The following is a 22,133-nucleotide window of genomic DNA, read 5'->3' as shown; positions in this document are numbered from 1 at the left end:
ACTGTTTATCGGAAGCATGATGGGAAATAAACAACACTTCGCTATCGCTTCTTCAGGCCGGCCTAATGGACCAGAAGTGTTTTGAAGGACTAGCAGCGTGCATTTGCTTAAGTCCGTTATTAATTTCTGTGAAATGAAAATTCACACTTGAAAGAAGATTATGGAGTTTTGTAAAGAAAAAGAAAAAACATCTTTTATTATTATTTTAGAATAGATCTATTGGCAGAGGGAAGCGATTTTTGAGGGCATTTAAATACGTAAAAAAATATGTCTGATAAGGTTGGTAAGGTTCAGGGTAGGTAGAAAATATTGTCATGAGTCAGAAAGCACTCATTGTAATGCGGATTACATACATCGCGGCTTAGCAGATATTGACATTCAAAGTTGCTTATGTTTTGTGTTGCATTTGCTTCCCTACAATCACGAACTAACCGCTTTTATCCTTATCCCACAACCGTGCAACTAATTAATCATGACAAAACTCAACTATTATAATAGCTTCAAGTGTCAGATCATCAAAACGGCTGTAAGATTATGAAGCAAGAACGACAGAAAACAATTGAAAAATCAATCTCAGCTCGTAATAAAGCTGATATCTGATTTGCTTGTCACATAATCATTCCGGTTTTTTTATTCTTAATTCATCCGACCAGAGTTGGAGTTTCTTGAAATGAGTGTCATTCAAATTGCAACGAAATGAAAAAAGAAACATTCACAATCCCAGAACGTTCGAGAGACAATAGCACGAGAGTGCAATAAGCCGGTGTATCAAGCCCGCAGAAGATAATGAGGAAATGGGACTAATTAAGATAATGGGATCTTGGTTCCGAGGATCTCTTCTACTCCATGGAAAGAGTCCAAAGGTTCCGTGGGTCGAGCATTCCCTTCCTGTTCGAGCAGTGAAGCGTACTGCAATCAAATGCAATTCCAAACCGTTGTGCATCATTATGCTCACTATCTCGCTTTCGCTATGATTCTCTTTATGCAAAACTACATCCTGTTTGTTCCTCTTTCCAGGCGCTTTGTTTGCTGCACAGTAAATCAGTAAATAATGTTGCTAAAGACCACCCTCCAACTACCAACGGATGGCAATAGTAGATAGGTACGAGTGATATTCTACTTAAGATTTACAGATTAAGAAGGCGCACCGTAATGCTCTTTGTCCATAAACGCTCTCCGAACCATTACCGGTTATTCTTTGATTCTTTGCCGGGTGCTCGTTTATTCTGATTATGTTGCTTTTGAAGAAATAAAATTCTTTTCCTTTGGTCTCCGGGCCTTCAGTGAGATAATGCAAGGTGCAGAGAGAGAGAGAGAGAGAGAGAGAGAGAGAGAGAGAGAGAGAGGGTGAAAAGAGATTCAAGTATGAAATCGTTGAACAATGCAAACTGCTCTTGCAATTGCCTTCATTTTGTTTGATTGGATTCTCGATATTGTGTGATGCTATGACAGTCTTACCATAGGACGAATGGGATTGATGGACGATTGATATCTTCATTTAAAAAGTTTTTTTTTTGAAAAAATTATTCTTTTGTATGTGAGAGCTTAGAATGCTTCAAAAGAAGATAAAACTTTCTTTCTCTAACATTACCTGAGTTAGAATAAATTTGATCATTATTTAAAACCACAATTATTATTACAAATGTCCACTTGTTATCCTTGACTTTTCGGACAGAAATGTTTTATGAAGGCATAGCTGTTTTGATAACAAATTTAAGACTTTGTACACTGTGTACTTGGTCAGTATTCCGTAATCAAATTGCTGCAGTCTATGACGAGATACTAAAGCCCAATAATGTACATTTCTCTGTTCAACACAACGAACCTCTTGCATCCCATTGTAGAGCTTTCCTCCTTTCGCTTCCATTCACTTTGCCTGCCTCTAGTAGCTAAACAACAAACATCAAAACCATCGAAACCTTACTAACTAACATTTTCTGCTCATCTCATTCTACCAACCCGGTCACACTCCACGAATGCATCCTCCCATTCCTCCATTTTGCATCACGATCCTGCTTTTCCGTTCTTATCACGTCTGGTTCTTCTTCTTCTTCTTCTTCTTTTCTTCTTCTTTCTAACATTCCACATCTTTCCTTTAAAGCGCGCAAAACTAAATCTAACAATAAACCGCTTCCAGAATCGCATCTGAAAACCACTACCACTACGGTGGCGACCACGACGACGGTCGAAATGCTACAAGCGGCACCGGAAAACCTACAGAAGAAGGGTAAGCGAAACCGACTGCTGCAGACAGGCAGGCAACGTCGCTTGCTATTTTGGTTTCCTCTTCTGTTTCTGTTCGAGGTTTTTCTCTGAGTTGTTCTTGTTTTGTTTCGTAGAGTTTTGCATTCGTAACGGAATGCTTAAAATCTCTTTTTCATCGTTTTATGTTGTTTTCATGATTTTAATTATCTTTTTGTATATACGAAGGATAATTTTAAGTTCTGATTCATTGTTTGTCAGAAGACGAAGAACGAAACGCGTTTTCGATTAACAACACCAACTGCATCATGCAACGCTCAAATCATACAAATCGCATCGATTGCCCATCAGCTTTTCATTCAAATCTGATGCTCTAACGTCATCATATTAGTACGTGAAAATGCCATGTTACAGTCTAAAATTGCATTTAAATACTCTTTTCCAAATTTCATCTCTAAATCGTCCGTCTGTCCAGATCCCGACAGCCCTGCGGCCGGTTCCAGTGGAAGCGCGGGCAACGAAACGACCGGTATCGGCTACAGTATTGGTAGATGCGAAAACATTATAGTTAAGATAGTTTTAGTGGCACTAATTTTCGCGATGATTGCCGTCGAACTGCGGTCGCGAGACCAACCGATCCACGGATAAGCTTTGGGCAGGTCAAATACAACGTTCAATCATGTCCATGGGCTAATCCTCTAACAGCAGCTACATAGAACAGATATTTAGATTATTGGAATGGCGATAGAATTAAGAAATTTTAATATTATTTTTGTTTTCTGTTTGTTCCACCATTTAACAGTATCTAATATGGTTTGTTTGTATTATTTATTAACCTTGAGTTTAATCGGTTAACTTTCGGTTATTACTATAAATGTATGTTTAACAGCTCTATTGTTCGTCCTTTCATCTTTATAACCTAAAACAAACCTTTCCCTTTTCTTCTCTCGCTATTCGTCCCGCGTTACGATTTGCAGGCTTTAACGCGACCGATTCGAATGGCGCTAGCAGCAGTCTTCCGGTGCCGCTACGAACGACCACAAGCGTGCTGGCGACCGTTGTAACGATTTTACTCATCTTCACCACAACGCTCTTGTAGATGAGCTTGAAGCAGTACACCGACGTCGAGATCCGGAACCGCCGATTGCACCTCAACTTCATACACAGCTAAGAAGCCGATTCGCTCCCAAAACGGCGGGATAGACAACGCTACCGCATCCTGTATTGTATTGCGGTGTGCCGTCATTTAGGCGCCGAGCTAGTGGTTTTTCTTTCACGTAACACGATAATCAGGGGTACGGGTGTCCTCGCCATAAGTATGTGTGTGTGTGTGTGTGTGTATGTCTGTGTATGTATGTGTGCAATTCGTCAACGTGATAGTCCAAAACTCCAAAGCTGCCGAATGTGCGTAGTGCGGTAAGTTAGTATGAGTAAAGCTGTGTAACAATTTAGTAACAAACCAAACCATACAAGCTTAAACTGTGCTAGATTGTTTAGTTGCAAACATTTCAGCTCGTAGCAGCATATTACAACCAAATTATTGTCATAACAAAGAGTTGAATTCAGTTAGTTTGTGTTTAAGTAACATGTATGAAATGTTTTCCTAAACTGCTCGTGTATGGTTAAGTTTCACTCTTTCAAAGAGAATTTAGTTTAAGGAAAATGTAATGATTCATTTAAGAAAAAGCCACATTTAAACATGTGTAAAAATGTACTACAAACGTTCATACAAACGTAAGTTACCATTCAAAGCAAAACACTTCTTTAATACCAAATTTTTGGGCATAAAGCTTTACACAATCAGAAGAAAAAAATCAGAAAGCACAATGTTGTGCAAACACTACCAAATCTATACAAAACCAAACAAACAAATTTATTTTATTTCGATAAACATTTTACTTTGGGCAACTGAAGAAAACAAATGCTTTTGTTCACATTTTCCTTATGTTAGTTTAAGTACCTTCTTTTGTGGTTTAGCCAAACGCTTGACACATTTGGAATGGCACCACTAGAAGTGGTAAACGGATGTGACCTAGAATTTCGATTTCAACGAAACATACACACACACAAAATTAAAGCTTACGTGACAGGTACATTTTGTCAACTGAACCAACTGCTCCCGTACTGCAGCAACTTTGTTAAACACTGCACAAACAAACTGTTAGAAAAAAAGTTGCTAAAATTGCAAGAAAGCTATGCAGATTGCATAACTTACGGCTCATTTCTTTACATATGGTCTACTTTGAGGTAAACCATAGCTTTCGTAATAGCTTGTGAAGTGGTTTTTGACAAAGTTGCCATCTTTATCCCCGTAAAATTTCCCGTTTGAAAACCAAAACAACAACAAAAAACAAACGTCCGGGTTAATATGCGTCGGTGTATGAAGGCAGCCATTAGCGAGAGCGAAAAGAAAATACAGAAACACGCTGTAAAAAGTTCTTATGCATATGATCGAATCGATATTTCAAACAAACAAAGCTAGATATTTAAACTGCATCAATGAAAATGGGTACCATTTTCAACCGCAGCGAATCGGGCTACGAAACTAATAGGACAATGAACCCATTTTGCGGAAATATCGTGTAAGTTCACCGCGATGAAGCAGTGAGAACCGAAATTCAGTGCACTGTAAAGATTTAAAATTAACAAAACCCACCCACCACCAAAAAATGCACACCAGTGTGGGGTGGAATGGGGCAAACCGGCTAAAACAAAAAAAAAAACATAAACAGCTATTTTATACAACCATTGTGAATAGGAGAATAGAATGAAACATTGTGATTGTGTTTTTTGCAAATGCGATCACAGCAGCGGCGGTGGTGTGCGATGCGTGTGCGTGTGAATGATGCAAAAATGAGTGAATGGTGTGTGGCGAATGGTGCATGCATGAAAAATTTGATGCCTTATGAACACTAAGAAGAAACATGGAAGAGAAGCAGAGGAAAACAAAAAACTAAACCAAACCAAACCAAGTACGCAAAAACGGAGGGAAAGTGCGGAAGGACGAATTCGAAACGAAACGAAAGCTACAGCACAACTCGTATAGTATAGATATACAATTTATGTATATTGAAAATAGTGTTCTTTTTTTTAAGAAATTGAAAACAAAACCGTACTTTTGATCGCATTTCGTAAAACGAAACTGTGGTAAAGCAAGCAGCGAGGGAAAGCGATGAGGGTAAGAGAGAAAACACTTGCACACTTGTATTGAATTGCACTGGTTTATTGAGGGATTCGAAACGAGAAGAATTATGTTTAAAGAAACGAAAACTAACTACAACAGAACAGGAAACAAACCTTTGGTTCTAGCAAACCCTACGCAAAACTAAACAGTAATCGTGAGAAAATGGAAATGAGATGTAGAGAAAAAGATTTTTAAAAAATCATTCTCCATCCCCGTTCCAAAAGCTTCACGGAGGCAAGGAAAACAAAACACATGTCAATGAAATAGCGTAAAAACATTCTTCGAAAACAAACCTGAAACTTACAAGAAGAGAAAAGAAAACACAAGTGCGAACGAAGTTTGAACGTCCAAAGGAAAGAAGAAGATAACGAATGGAAAGAGAAAGAAAACCAAGTGCGGTGCTGCTTTCGTGGAGTAGTATAAATAAAATATATCTATAATTTTCATTTAGAAAAAGAAAAAGTGCATATAAATTCCGCTATATAATTACAAGCAACAAAAAAAAGAGATAAAAAGAAAGCGCAACTGCAGATTATCATGGAGAAAAAACAAGGTAAGCATAAGTGTCCAGTCCAGCATGCAGAAAGCTTACAAAGTTTTTAAGTTTTCTTTCGTTTTCTTTTTTTAAATAAAATGCAGCTACAACTATTTAATGAAGGTGATTTTTCAAAACAGTCCGAAGAGAGTTCACACAAACTAGAATGCTGTATAAAGCAGTGGTAAACCGAAAATGTGAAAATGAAAGATTCAACCAGCTAGAAAGCAGTCCAGAACACAACAGGACAGCAACAAGAAACTAACGAATAATAGATATCAATTGGTTTGAAATAGTTTTCCAAAAAACCAATGAAGCTATAAAACACGAAAGCTGCAGGACATGAATGGGAAAAAAACAATATTTGAACCAATTAATTACCACCAACGCACACTAAGCGGAAAATGCATCCGTAACGGAAGGCAGAACGGAAAACACAGTTGAAAAAGAAGGAGATACATCTCTTTTTTGCTCTTACTTCTTCAGCTAGACAGGCGTACCGTACCAAACAATGTTTCTTGTTTTGATTTTATTTACATTTGTATATGTAAAATTTATATATGCTGTAAAGTAAAACTAAAGAAAAGGGGAAAAAACAAACAAACGTCGAAAACTGAACCGACAAACAGAACCGTGAGAAAATAAAGAAGTCGTAATTATTGACTTAACTGTGTTGTATGGGTTTTCTATTATTATGAGTTTCCATTTTTATAAAATTACTTAAAGGTAAGTATAAGTTAAAAAAATATGTTTCTACATCTTTTATTGTTATATAAAACAATGTTACAATGATGAAATGTTTAAATTAAATGTATAATAATTATGTTAAATGTTATCCTCTGTCCAAACTTCAATATAGAAGAAATACAAATATTAATACAACAAAACGATGCACATCTTTCTGATCAACACACAAGCTTTGGAAATAACAAAAACAAAAAACAAACAACCATACACCCATAATAGCACTCGACGTAACCGAAACCCACCGCAATTCGCTTGCTATCCGCACGGACTTAATATCCGAAAATATACGGCTTAATTACTCGGCGTTCCTTAAGCCCTGCAACGAGAAGCGGGACCAGATTCAAACCGCAACACTTATCCCCAGTTTGGCCAACGACTGTTGTGCCGAAAAAAAACCGGCTCAGTGAGCGTGTCGGCACCGAATTAAAGCTATTTCCCTGCCAATCTTTGCCCCGCCAAGAGCTCATTATGGTACGAGCAATTGGATCATTTTGCTTAATGATGGCAGGATACACCGGCCCGTTTTGCCGTACAGGTCGGTTATTTCTTTTTTTTTGTTGCTTTCTCTTCATTCTCTCTCTCTCTCTCTTTGACGACCGTATGGGGGAACTATTCGCGAGCAACCGCGGCAAATGTGGCTCTGATAAAAATTATCATCACTTGATTAAGTAATTACGTAGTAAAACTCCAATAAAGGCGCTCGTAATGAATGCTGATCTGCCCGGGACATTGTGTCTCGGGCGTCTGGCTGTTCCGGGGTGGTTTTGTGCCTTCCGACTGTGGTTTATGCTGCACACGGTTATGCTCGGTACCGCCAAAAAAGCTATTTTATAATTACTAAGCGGAAACATACACGCACAGGCACACACACACACGCGCGAGTAGAGTTTTTGACATTTCACTCGCTGTCTGGTTTTTGGGACACATGTTCACAAACCCACACACACACACTCGCGCTAGCACACATAATTACAGAGACACTTCGAAATAGGGCCATTGTGCGAACACTTACGGGGGGCAAAATGGTGGCGTACTTTTGGCCATACACACGATGGGTTTTGTCTGCAATTTGAACATCATTTTCCATTACGAGGTGTAAGTGTGAGATTGGTTCGGAACGCTTTTATACGGTGTCATTTGAGGTCATGGCGGTTTTAAACCACTTGCACCAGTTTCAATATGCTCTTTATTGGAACACTTTTTGTTCGTTTACTTTGTAATGGTTTTGATGTATTAAAATGTATTAAGGTTAAAGTTTTACTCCTTATAACTGATCTGTTAATTGGGTCATCTAATATAGTATTAATTAATTCGAAAAATTAATTGGTAAACGTAGCACAACCATTTAATTTATCAAAGTGTCTTCAATAGCACACTTTATTTAACATATTTTGTTTCCCTTCTCACAAGTGATGCCAAAAACATGGATATTAAATTAATGTTATTGCTACTTTTTTACATATGAACAAAATATTTCCAAAGGAAAATTCCTCATCTAACAAGGAATTGGTGAGATTAAATCCCATAACATGTAACCACATTCAACTCATCATTCACCAAATGGACGACGTGGTAAACCGTGAGATGTTTCGTTGGATAATGGTTTCATTTGCATTTGCTATTATGAAGAAAGAAAAAACAGTTCCATATCCCGTGATTTCCCCTACAAAAAAGGATACTACAAAAGAATTGTTCATTTCTTCTTTCATTTTCCCTTTTTCTAACGATTGTTGGCTTACATCGGGATCTAGAACGGTTTTACACTGGACTGAAACTTACACGCCTTTTTTTTTGTTACGAAATCTTACCACCAACTGGTACGCCATTTAGATTCTTTGGTAAATAAACAGAACCAGAAAAGAATCCCTTTTTTCTATGCCACCCACCCAACATACTTGTTGTGTGATAGTAGTGACAAAAAGTGAATTCCCTTTAGTGTGGTTGGGGGGTTTCTTTCCCTCTCGTTACAATGGGAAGAACGTTGACTAGGAATGTCCCTCGAGTGACCAACCGCAATACCAACGTAAGTGGTTGTCCTTTTCCACGTTGTAGCGATCTACCATGGGGTAAATAAAACCCTTTTCATTCACAGTTCACTCGCCAAGCGTGAACACAATATACTTGGCGCGACTTTTGGCCCCGATGGCGCGTCACAACGTTTTAAATCGTTTCATATATTGTATGCATGGATGAAGTGAGCAGGATGTTTCTGCTTCAAAGTAAACGTTTTACTTCATATTGTTCCCATTTTCGACACAAACACATTCAAGCAGCGCGGAAATGGAGACGCCCGGTTGTTTATGAACCGAGCATGATTATAATGGAGACGCCCGGTGGTTGGTACGGATTCAAAGAACCGGCAGGGTGGATGACATTTTTCGTTTTTTATTTCCTGCTCAACGATACAAAAAAAGGAAGCGACATGAAACGGACCATCAGCTCGGGTACGGTCCAGTAGAAGAAGAAGCAAAACCAAGGTACAGAAATCGCAAATCCCAAAGCTCTGCAAGCGAAAGCGAAATACCAAAAAAAAAGTAAGAGCAATGTGCATAAAATGATCACCATTCGGATGCAGATGAGCGAATCACGGTTAAGCTCTTACGTGGTGCAATTCCCCACGGACCGTCCATTGGCATTTGGACGGTGGGCAACAACAGCAACAGAAAAATCCCCACACGAACATTAGCCTTCAACGTTGCACATATCACGTAACGTGTTCATTACTTTCTTACCCCAGGTTGCATGTGACGCGTGATTTCGAAATGAAAAAAGACAGACGCCATTTTTGTCTGCTTTTTTAACGTTTTGCTAAATTCTGCACATAATGCGAGCTGCAGTTAGGAGATAAACGTGTTCGGAAAAATGAAGTTTTGCGGTAAGTCTTTCATTCCACCAGAGAATACGAGCAAATTAAAGGGAAGCTGGAGATGTACGGGTAAAAAGTAAACGTATCTCTAATATACGATATTAAACGAAAAATGGTTCTTTGCTAAACTATTTTCCTTTTAGTACTTTATACAAATTTTATTTATAGCAATACGGCCAGGCCGTTCTTTATGAATAAAAAAAAAATTTATGAGTAAAAAAAATATGGAGAAATGTAGAAATTTGCTAGACTTGGTCGCATACTAACATAAGAAATGTTAGAGCCATCCATGAGAAGATACTAACAAACTCCTTCCTAGAGCATAGTATTCATGGCCCTTAGACTGCTGAATTAAATATAATTTTATTTTTCAATTATTTTAAAAATCACAATGAAATCACGTTTGATGTATTTTTTTATTGCATACATATTGATTGCTTGTTAAAATGACTACTCAAAAAAATTGAATACCCATCGACGCTTTGCTCAAATTACAATAGAAATCTTATCACATCACACCCAAAAACCTCTTACAAATCCATGCAATCAAACGATCGTAATGAATCGTTAAAAGGATCCAACAAAAACGGATATGATACGCCTGGGGGGGCGCTAGCGCTTCAAACGGAAACCGAGTTTCGATTGCAAAAATGTCATTAAAATGGTCAGCCCAGAAGGCAAAGCGTTCGGAAGCAAGGATAGCATCTTTTAATTGTGCACAATTACAATTCAACGAGCAATCGCCAGCGCTGATGCCAGAATTTCCGAAACGTTCCACTTTTGCTGCGTGAGCACAGTGAAAACTTTAGCAATTGGATTTTAAACTTCATCAGCGCCCTTCACTGTAAAGGGGAACCGTATCAAGAGTGGCCATTAAATCTGTCTTCCGCTCGTTTGCTCGCACGGGGAAGAAATATTCAACAACTTCACTTCCCTACACTGTGCTGCGAGCGCTGAAAACACTTGAAGACACTATCAATTTCTAAACCGTGCTTCCCGTCGTCATGGTTGTCTGTTTGGGCAACATCACCGTAAAAGCTTGCGAACCGAACATGCCACCAAACTCATTTCGTTGTCTCATTTACACCTCTCACACCTCCCCGGGCACAGGTTCGCTCCGAATCGACGCATCAACGTCGGCAGGTTCGTTTGTAAAGAAAAGGGCTCAACGACGCTAAGACCGGGAACAGTCGCAATGGGCGATAAATTTTCGAATGGGTTTAATGATTTTCATTCCATTAATCCCACCACTGTCAACCGTTACACCCGGGTACGGAAGAAAGCTTTCTCCTACGGTGCCGGTGGTGAAACATTTTCTCAAGTAAAAATTCACCTCAAGATGGAACAGACATAGAGACACACGGAAGCGAAGATCGAACTGAAACGGACAGCTGCGATGGTATGCGATTACAACGCCAAGCAGATATTTTACCTCCTTTCCTTGGTTTCCTCTCAATTGTTCTTACCTTACCTTTCCCCCATGGTATCGCCACAGGAACATTAATTTTACAATTCTTTTCGCTCATTTAGTTTTTCTCTCTTCGTTATTTTTCCATTACTTTACATCGTACATCCTTTTTTTCTTTGTAGGATGTTTTTGTGCTTCTTCTATTTCTACACTAATTCAGTAAAGATCCTCTTTCATTAGTTGCACACAGCTCACCTTAAAAGGAGATGGTTCTCGTGCTGCAGAAAATGTGTGCCGGAAGCGAAAAATATCGTTCACGTGGCGGCTCCTGGTGAGGTGAGATTAGCGCACCCGTCTACCAAACCGATCGGAATCTGTAGAAGCGAAGCTTTGAACAACTCATGAAAGAATGTTGTTACGCTTTTCTTCACCAGTGCTGCAGTGAAGCACGTTAGCGAATGGTGTTGAAGCATTCGTGGAAAAAAGTTCATTAAAACAGGAACCATCACTACCACACTGACAAGTTCTGTTCGATGAGAGCAAAAGGGAAAGATTTGCAGTGTATTTTTATTCTCATTTCGATTTGTCTATTAGATGGAACGTGTCTGAGGTTCTGGTTGGAAAGCTTCCGTAAGACAGTTCCTTCTTTAATTTTACTTTTATACTGAAGACAATAGAATGTATTTCATTAGTATACTTTCTAAACAACATTTATTATTAAAATGTTATAAAAATAGTTGCTATAAAACGGAAAGACAAAAACTTCCATTTTTCATTATGCCATTTTCTCTAATTGATTTGTTCTCGCAAGCAAATTTGTTCTCTACTGGATGTAAAATACTTAAATGCAGTTTAAAAACTTATTTTACTCACTCAAGTGTAAGTATTGGAACATACCTATAAAATCATCTAATCAATAGAAAAACAATTCTGGAAACGTAAGTTTCCCTCAATCGTAAAGTTTCCCCTTTTCGGAAATAAAATCCCGGAAAATAAAAACCAGCCATCCCTACAAAAAAAGAATAAAACAAACCCATACACCGGAAAACTAAGTTGCAAAAATCTTCTATGCCGACAACGCGTTGGGAAGGTGTGGCCAAAAACCTGTTCCACGGGTACTTATCACCCATTTTTTCCGCTCACACACCGGAGAATAAGAAAAAAGAATCTAGCTCGTCTTTCGCAGACAAACTTCGCCAAACAGCATCAAGTTTCCGGTGTATCATACGCTTCGTACACGCCACTGTGTCTTCGGAAATATTTAAATTAGGAAAGTTGCTTCCCGAAGCAAAAAGAAAAGCCCCAAACGATGCCACCTCCACGCCGTCCGGCAAACACAGGGAAAACACGAAACGTAAACCTATGCCTCACGAGCGAGTGCCTCTTCTTGGCACAAAACTGCAAACGTGAGCAACATGGAATGAAGCAAACACTCCCACACACACACACACACACGCACACTCACCTCAAAGACACACAAAAAACCGCCAGAAGCGGAACACTCTCGTTGCGGATTAATCCCAGTACGCGGTGTCTCACGTTTTCCCTTGCGCGTCGGTATGTTCGCCCTTTCTAGTGTATAAAGTAGGGAGGAAATTGGGAAAGAGAAAAAAAGAAGAAAGTGGTTCAGGACAATCAGAAGGAAGGAAGCATCCTGCTACTGGCCTACCTTACGTCATTAACATTTCTGCACGCATGAGACCGGTGTTCGGCCCCCAGGGGGTGGGAAAAATGGTAAACCTTACGCGCGCCTCAGGAAACCAAATGCAAATGCCCATCGGGATTTACGATGAAATGTTCTGCAAATTTATTCATCACTTCGCGTTTTCCGATTCCGATCGTACTACATATCTTCGTTTTGCTTTGAAGTGAGATCTTGCCATGGTCACACCGTTTGCCAGCGTTTTGTACAGTGCTGGTAATAAGTGTAGAATGTCAATTAATTAAATTTAATTACAATTATTATCTTTTTAGCACCACAGTGTGAAAATTAATTAAGCCTTAATCAACCATGACTCATTAACTACACATGAGTGAGGTGTTTATTAAATTACAAAATAAAAATAAGCAAATAAGAGTGAAATGATTTTAATTGGCTATATATTGTTAATCAACTACCACGAGAATTCAAAAATTAAAAATCTTCATACTCCCTTTTTGTCAAAAAAATGTTTAAACCACGTGTAATGTCTTAATCTCCGACATTAATAAAGGGAACCATCTATTATTACCCCTCTTTATCAGAAAATAATCTCCTTCAAATGCAAAATGTCAAACGAAATGTTCTCCCTTTCATTATTCAATAACTGGTTTGACACTGCTAGAACATAAAATCTTTCTTTGTTTCTTGCGCTACCCTCACGTGCCTAATTATTATGACATCATGCGGCCTGTAAGCCGCTGGTACAGCCGCAACAATGGAAATCAATTCGACAACATTTCATTATGACTGCACAAACCCCTATAGTCATCCATCATCGAGCCCAACGTACCGGGAACGGGCCCTAATTTGAGACGCCCTGGTATTTGCCATTTACCGAGCATTAATCAAACGTCCAGAAAGCAACGGCAGCATATTGCCAATTTATGCAACATTCTAATTATTTATTACATTTTGTCACTTGATTGCAATTTAACACAGCCACCGCCGTGTGGCGAGCATGTGTACACTTTACCTCATAATGAACGGGTTGTTTGGTTGTACGTTTTCGGAAAATCGCTTCATGTTTCTAGTATAATTTCACTGCACACGAACCATCCCGTTTTCCCCTTCCACCCGGGGGTCCGGTATGCATTATCCGGTCAGAATTCTGCCCACACATTCGAACATCCTGTCTACAAACACGCAGGCAAACTGGGTACCGCGCGGGTACCTTTTGTTTTGGATGGGAAATATTAAATAACATTCAACATTGGCACTGCACATGGAAATTATTCCCCTCGCATCCGTGCCCCATTTTAGCCACCCCTGTGCGAGGGTTGCCAGCAAAACTGAAAATGTGCAACGAAGGGAGAAAATTAGAATAAATGCTTTGCTTTTGGAAAACTTTTCCCACACAACCAAACAACGCCAAACTTCTTCAGCTAGTATGAAAATTTTGCTTGCACGGGCCTCCCTCTTCACTCTCTCTCCAGTGCGTTTTGCATCCATAAAAGCCCCCAATATAGTGTGTATGCAAATAAAGCGTACCTCTATCAGGGCAAAAATGACAAATACACCGTGAGTATGCGTGCGTGCAGCACACAATCGTGCAAAATTTCAACCTGACAGCCCAGGTTAAACAGTTCCAGTTCCAGCGGCCCGGCGGCTGTGAAGAGCGTTACAAAATGCTTTTAATGTATGCCAGACACTGCAGCACTTGGTCACGAGCTTCCATTCTTGGCCCGCCACCCCAAAAACACCGACAGGTGGCGCTGTAAAACAGCGAATCATTTAGAAATCATCACGGAACGCACGCACGCACCAGGCTCAAATTATCCATTTTAAGGGCGGGAAATTAAGGGAAGCTTGCCTGCCCCAAAATGGTACGCGAGACCGGATTCATTGAAATTCTGCATGTCATTTCCATATAATTCCTACCGGACTACCCTCGAGCGACTCATCTCCAGCCATTCCAGCGACACTCTGGCAAAACTGGTCTCCCGATGGCAACATTCCTGAATGTCTGGTTCAGCGCTTTTTGAAGGCAAATTTTTTCCCCTAGGTACTTGTCTCTCCAACCAATCGTCAACACACACGGACATGAAACTCGGGTAGGCATTAGCTACAACCAGAGCTTAAATTATGGTCAACGTTTAAACCACGGGGCGGGCGCGAATCTTATAATCGGTTTAAAGGTAACCGCTCCCATTACCCTTTCAGGTCCATATCCGGCAGCAACGGGGAGACACCATGTCGGGGTAAAAGTGTATAATTGTACCAGAAGAGTAAAGGGTTTGCACCGATTCAAACGGCCACAGTAAAGTTCCATACCACAAAATTCGAAACTTCAGTGTTCCGGAGCTTAAACGGCGGGCAAAAGGACACTCCATTGCGGCAAACTGACTGTGCCAGTTGACGTCGGAAGCCATAGGAGGGAGTGGGAAGGTCAGAAGGAAGGAAGGAAGGGAAGGAAATAAATGGCATACAGCTCGAACTACTAAACTGAACATAATTCTCCACTAAAGGGCACGTAAATTACATTCGTTCGGAATGCATTCGCGCTTTGCGCTTTCATTGTACGGTATAAAGGTATACAGGCCCAACCGAAAAGGGGAACTGAAACTTAACCGTAACAGGTGGAGGGTGAGGATAAATACGGTAGAAATTTCTACTAGCAGCCTTGCCCGGTTCATGCAATACCGTTCCCATTCGCAAACAACATGTAACATGGACCACCATTTCCTATTTCCATTCCATCGTACGAGGACCGTACGAGGTTGGATATCGCTCTGGCGATTAGTAGTGCCGGTTGGCTAGTCCCTATCCGGGAAGAATGCAACCTGCATATGCACATATTTATATGTTTTATAATCATCCTTTACCATCCTAGCCACTAGCCACTAGAAGCCGTTGAAGGGAACACTTTTCTTATCTTGCGATGGTACATGATCTTCACGATCGCAGCTAGCCAGAAACAGCCGAGCAACACGGTGTAAAAAACCTAAAACCCCTTTGGAAGTTTCTCAACCAGAGCTGGATCTTCGGGGTTCTATTTTCCGAAAGCTTCCTCGTACCGTCTAGCATGGTTCAGTAGTAGCATTAGTAGCATTAATAATATTTACCAAATTCCGGTTGGGAAATCGTCGGGAAAATCCTGCATGGAAAATGGGAGTTTAAATTTCCCCGTCAGCAACTCCACAACAGAAGGTTCTACATAAGACGAAACGACGGATATCCAAAGATGGTCTCAAGAAAATGGACCAGTGCAGGTAGACGCTAGGTGCCCATAAAATGCCACTACTATATTGTACGGGAAAATATTGATGATTGACCTACAAGTTACCTCATAATGCGTTTAGAGTACTCAAAACAATATATTAATCAAAATCATTTTTAATTAGTTAATACATTTTAACCCTGGATAATGAACTGTAATTTAAAATCCCATTGCGAATAGTTTTCTTTTTTTGGAAAATCACTTTACGATAGCTTTTTGAGGAGATAACATCAAATCACTTTCAATAAAAATTGAAGACTTCATTTTTCTTTCGATTGATTTTATCTTAATCTACTTTTTCAACAAAAGCCTAGATGCTTTTCTAACCATCTCCTGCAATCTTCGTGTTGGGCACCATTCGACCCGTTTGTTTGTAATATCACCTGCCGAAAAGATGGGATGTTGTTGTGCCAGTGGCTTTCCTCTGTAGTACAATCACAAGCCTAAGAATGTGGGCAAACGACCGTAGGCAAACGATAGTCATTCCATCTACTCCTTCGGGAGCGGACCGAAAGCTTCGGTTCAAGATCTTAACCTATCCAGCTGGTGGCAGTAATTTCCAGGGATGGTTATCTTTCGTGGAAGGAATTCAAGATTGGTAGACTGAAAGCATTATCCTTACTTACTTTCACCTGCCGCCTTCCTAACGTTACCACCAACCCATATGCCTGGGAAACGATTATTATCAAGGTGTAAACAAGCTGTCTTACGATTGGCTGCTCGTTGACTACCTGAATCGTTAGATTTGGCACGGGGACAGTGTTACATCAGTGGCGCGAAACAGGCTAGATTGGCGATACTGATTGCGTTACTTCCGCCATTAGAGAAAACTGGCCTCACTACCGTTACACCTAAGTCATCATTTATGATTTATCGCATCCGAACACGTTCGACGACCATCGTTCCGGTAGCTGCCAGCTGCCGTACCGGGACTACCCGTTATCCTTCCGCACACATTCGACATTCACGCGGACTAGCATGCATCCTTGCCTTTGAAAGTGTAATTAAATTTTAATCTTAAACAACGTTCGATGGCTTAGCAAATGTGTTAAGTGGAGCTTGGTCGTCCCTTTGAAGCAGATGCTGTACCCGACCCACCGGTTCCTTGCACCGTCCGGCCAAACCATCAGAAAGCAATATAGCGAATCGACAGCGAAAAGCTGCCCAGGTTTTGATGTAAATCCATTTCATCCGCACTAAGTTCTAAGCACACATTGGAAGGTGCACCCCGCATTGCCCATTGGTGATGAGCAGAGGTCAAGATATGACCGCCACCTTTCCACCTTTTGCGATCAACTAACATCGGACGCATATAATTAGTGTCATTGAGCGGTACGTTTCGAGTAGGATTTGTCAATAAGCTGCTCAAACCGAAACGGAACTTGCCGATAAATTTTAAGGAGGCTCACCGAACACTAAGCCCGGCACTATGAACCGTTCAAAGAAATCCAATTATCATGCGGGAACCATCGGATAAATCCTCTTTGCGAGATTTCAAGCAATCAAGACGTATTCACTTTACGATATTCAGCTGTGGTTCTGAGCTTTGCTGACCTCGGGCAAGGTTTTTGTGGTGTATCAATTTCCAATTGTGGTTAGACAAAATGCACTACGAAGTTTTACAAAGTGAATTGGTGATGAGGGACACAGAACACTCGCATTTGATAGGTGTTATCGAATACATTCCCTTTGTTATGGCAATTTTGTTTAAAGATTGCATACTTTTAGGCGAACTTAAAGCAAAAGCTAGCATTTTATCTTAATGCGTTATAAAAAGGAATATTCATAATTTTCGTAAACCATTGTTGGTTGAATTTAAACCTAAATTAAAAAGAAAAATCAACATGCAAACGATAATATTAAAAAATCCACAACTAAAGCAAACATTATAAAGAAATCACCAATGTTATCAAACCATTCAGGTGTTTTCTACAATTAACTTTTAAATATGCACACAAAGCCTCATGCCTGGGGTGTGAATTAAAACTCACTTTAGCGTCCATTAAAAACAAATTAAGCTTAAAAAGAGCCGTACACAATAGTGTGGTTAGAATTGAACAAAAATAAATAAACTCGAAGAGGGATAAAACCATCACATCCAACCCATCCCAGTGACACTTTAGAGGTGAAACAAAAAACAATCCTCTTCTCCCCGGAACTAACGCCAGACATTCTCCCAGCGGGTGGAATGATCCTGGTGCAACCAGACACGATCGGTAGCTTTATTGTATCACAACCAAAGCCAACATCGAACTGCATAATGAGCTAATTAAATTTGTAAATGAAATTTAATTTCAGCTACATTTCAAAGTTAATGAAAACTAATCACTTATTTGTTCACCTGGGCTTGTGGCTTTTCCGGCTCGGTGTTCTGTTCCGGATGGGTCATCAATTTTTCCCTGCCCCATTCCTTCTTCTTCCTTCTCTGCTGACGTACCTGACCTTCCCCCCTTGAACTGTGCCTGCTTGATTGACCGCTGTGAAATTGTCATCGCAAAACAAAAAGAGATTATCACAACCTCACATACGCCGATGCGCCGATACCTTTCCGTTGCCACCTATTCCACCCTCCCCGGGTCGTCGCACCCGTGATTGACAAATGGATTCGAAAAAGCGTAATAAGTACCAGAAAACCGACACTGATTAATTAATTGATTGATTATAACTGTTGCACTGATATGATTGCCGGTATTTATTGCTACCGATAGGCGCGCGACACTTGCCACCTGGGCTTTTTTACGGGTACGGTATCCTGCAACGGTGGGAAGTTAAGGCGATATAAGAGTCGAACGATTGGAAAATGAAAGTGGCTTTTGCGGCAGCGGGACTGGTGTCACACTGTCCCCTACCGTAAACGGTCAGAAATTAATGATAACGATAAATTTTGCTCCCCTTAGTTGGGGCGTTGGGTAACACAAATGAGCTCGCGTCACGCACGGTCAGGATTCTACCGGGGGGAGACCGTCCCGTGTGAGCATCCTCCACTGTCTCGCACACACGCGTGCCTACAAGCGTTACCGGTAGTCGGCAATGGCAATGTGTAAGTTTTTAATTTATTTTATCCACCAGAGTAGAGCTTTTAATCTCCGATCGAGTGATAGCTGGCGGTTGTTTGGTTGCCCTTGCCTTTGGTGAGTATCTCTTTGGTCCCGGAGCTCGCCAAGGGATAGAACATTACTCACCCATCCAGTGATTGAATATTCAATTAAAATGGTTACTCTCCAGTGGCTAAACGTTGTAAATCATGCACCAAAATAATTAACCAATTTTATGTGTTTTTTACTATGTGATTTTTTCTTCCCTCATACGTTAACAATTGAAGGTAATTATTGACAGTGAATTGATTGCTAGCTATTTGTACCATATTGTTCAATTTAAACTGCAATTATCAGAAGAATGTTTTACACTGAATTTAAAAAAAAATAACAGAGAACAATGAGTGTGTTTTATTCAAAAAATTGAGCTTAAATCATGGATAGATTTTGTTTCTTTTTTTGTTTTTACCTCATTGAATTCTAGTGATAAAAAGTCTTTTAACTAGAAAGAAAATAGTTATTAAATCACATTCTGCTCTTTTGTTGACGAATTGCTCTACTTGCTGTACCTTCTTCACTTAAATTATTTTTTTTTATTTTGGTTTCATCTTCCCAAAATCCTGGCGCGCGTATAATCCATGACGGATGAGCATGCAATCTCGAAAACCCCGCTCGCAGTTCATGTGTTTAATGCAAAACCCCTAACCAGTTGCGGCAAACGCTACCGCAAAGCTTGAAGCTGTGCAGTGAATAATCGCCCACAAGAGGCCACTTCAGGCGGGAACCGCTGGAGTCCTTCAAAAAACCATACCCAACACACCCCAAACAACAATCTCGTCTTTTTTTGTTGTTGTTGTTTTGTTTTACCTCGTAATACCAATGTCTGTAAAACTCCATACCGACCGGTAAAAGAAGGCACAAAAACATATAATCCAAAGAGATACACTCCATTTTTCATTGAAGCGTAAGCCAAAAGTGATATAAAAAAAGGGAAAACGCTTGATGGGATGCAGGATGCAAAGGACAAAGGTGGCAGGTTGGTTCCACGTATGACCACTGCTTACTCTAAACTCATCTTTCTCTCTCTCGCACTCTCTATCCTTCCCTTTGTAAGTTTTAATCCTTTCAACCATAACATATACAGACACACATACACACTCGGAAAGGGAACGCCATTCAACGGCAAAACAGATCAGCTCGCAAAGCACCTGAGCAAATAAAGCAATAAACAAAATTAAATCTTCCGGAAAGAAGCACTCAAGCACTTTACTCCCCCGTTCCAGCCTCTTCCCTCCAACCAGCTTACCGTCCCATTGCTATGTGTAAGCATTTGTGTAACACAAAAATTACAACCATTCGCTTCGTGAGTAGGTCGATTGCATCAAAACGGCAAATTGGTTCATTGCGCACCGGCACGAGGTAATGCTTTTGTTAATTCTAAATTCTAAAATTCATCCACCCACTGCCGGTGGGTTTGCCTTCCCTTTCGTTCTCGAACATTACACACCAGGATCTGGCCAATTGAACCCGTAGTAAGCCGTCGTAAGCATGGGCACCGTTGCATGTGTCGGATGTTGAGTTTTGTTTCCTCTCCAGCCCCGATCAGAGATTAGTGACCGAGGCCCTGGTTTGTTTGTTTGTTCACGATGGTTAAACGGTTTGAAGTGGTGTTAAATTTGTATGTAAGCTAAATATAAAAGCTTCAATGAACTTTATGCTTCGAACCATGGAGCTAAATTTATCGAAGTTTTTTTTATTACACTCTAACTGGTTTATTTGGAGCTTAATAGATCCACGGAAGAAATGCTTTGTAAATGTTAATTACAATTTTCTGCCAGAAGTTAACATTTAATGTTGAATGTTTACATAATTAAAAGTTTATCCTATTATTACCGTACTAAAGTTAATGAAACACCCAAATGAAAGCATTCAGGCGACACTCAAACTGGAAACGCCTAATATTATGCAATTTTAATACAAAACAGTTATTTTTTTATACATGATCGATTTTTTGTTTAAAAAAATGAGCATTTACCAAGAAAAGCGAGTACTTCATCGTATTAAAAACATCCATCGTTTTGTTTCAGCATTTTTTTTCTGCTCCTGAATGTCACAAATACCCTTTCTAGAGGTACGATTCCAAACGTACCTTACGTCGGTTTATCTACAAAACCCCAATCGAAACGACACTCCATCAATGCACTCCGAATGCATTGCTCAGCTCGTTGCATCTGCACAATCGAAAGCAATTTGGACAATTGGCCACAACATTAAGCACTTTCTGTCTGTTGTTCCGAAACGACAGTGTGCACTCACTCAATACGGGTGTCCACAGCTAAGGGACACAGATCGGTGGGATAAGCTTTCTTTGCCCAGGATCGGTAACGTTCGGTGACAGGTCGCTTTGGAGGTGTACACGGTAGTTTAATCCCTGCCAGAACGTGCAAGGAAATTCTTTCCCTTTTTCTTTTTTTTTTTTGGTTCGTTTTGGTTGCTCTTGTGCCCTACATCACACACCAATGGTTGGCCATGTTTACGAGACCGAGCGAGTTCTCAACCTATCGCCCCGTATTGAAGTGTGTGAGTGGTAATGTTACACATGGCTGTAAATCCGAACATTGCTATACCGCCGTTCCTCGTTTCACCCTCTACCTCGTGTTAAGCCGTCAACCTCTTCCACGCTCTTTTACACCCTAAACGGTGGACACGTACCAAACACCATAGCGGTCGTGTATGGCAGCGTCTCCCGAGGAGGTAATTTTTTTTTGCATACCTTACGTGCGGCGCGTGCAGGCATTTTCCTTCCGCACCGGCGCTACCGAGGCTACCAGGCAGACCACGCGATGCCACAGCACACCCGGGGACCGATGTGGGCCGTAAATTGAAATTCGGAACCATGTTGATGCCCTTTTGCGCTGCTCTACGACATCCCCGTGCAGCACACGTCACGTTTCCGTGCTGTGAAGTAAAAACCGGAAGAAAAGAGAAAAAAAACCCGCCACGACTGAAGAAAACATGAGAACCAGTAAGGAAAAACTACCCAGCCAGGCAAAAAGCGCTTGGTGGAAATGACTTCCAACCCTGGGACAGATTATCGGTATGCGATGTTGGAATTTCTACTGTATTGCCTTTTTTTTTTGCTGTTGCTGTTGTGGCTTGCGCTCGTCTGCTCCCTGTTCTTTTCTACCCGCGATAAGGCGCATTTACGATGCCAACATGTGGCACGTTCGTGCTCGA

At 40.5% G+C, this 22,133-nt stretch overlaps 1 protein-coding gene across 24 annotated transcripts in view; it reads left to right on the top strand.

Annotated features, from left to right (window-relative positions):
• LOC125769762 (uncharacterized) overlaps positions 1–22,133 on the top strand; it is a 258,686-nt gene that overhangs the window by 186,562 nt on the left and 49,991 nt on the right. For 17 of the 24 annotated variants that reach the window (XM_049438593.1, XM_049438592.1, XM_049438595.1 and 14 more), the window contains 2 exons: positions 2,102–2,227; positions 3,180–6,589. The exons of 2 other annotated variants lie outside the window; for them this stretch is intronic. In XM_049438593.1, the coding sequence (XP_049294550.1) occupies positions 2,102–2,227; positions 3,180–3,301 (248 nt within the window). In that variant the 3' untranslated portion in view covers positions 3,302–6,589. Of the gene's footprint in view, positions 1–2,101; positions 2,228–2,677; positions 2,750–3,179; positions 6,590–22,133 lie in introns of those variants that run through there. 5 more of the 24 variants (XR_007419101.1, XM_049438600.1, XM_049438598.1 and 2 more) reach the window with 5 other exon arrangements.

The sequence above is a fragment of the Anopheles funestus genome, chromosome 3RL (assembly GCF_943734845.2).
Source record: "Anopheles funestus chromosome 3RL, idAnoFuneDA-416_04, whole genome shotgun sequence".
Taxonomy (NCBI): domain Eukaryota; kingdom Metazoa; phylum Arthropoda; class Insecta; order Diptera; family Culicidae; genus Anopheles; species Anopheles funestus.
This window is presented reverse-complemented; position numbering and strand designations above follow the sequence as displayed.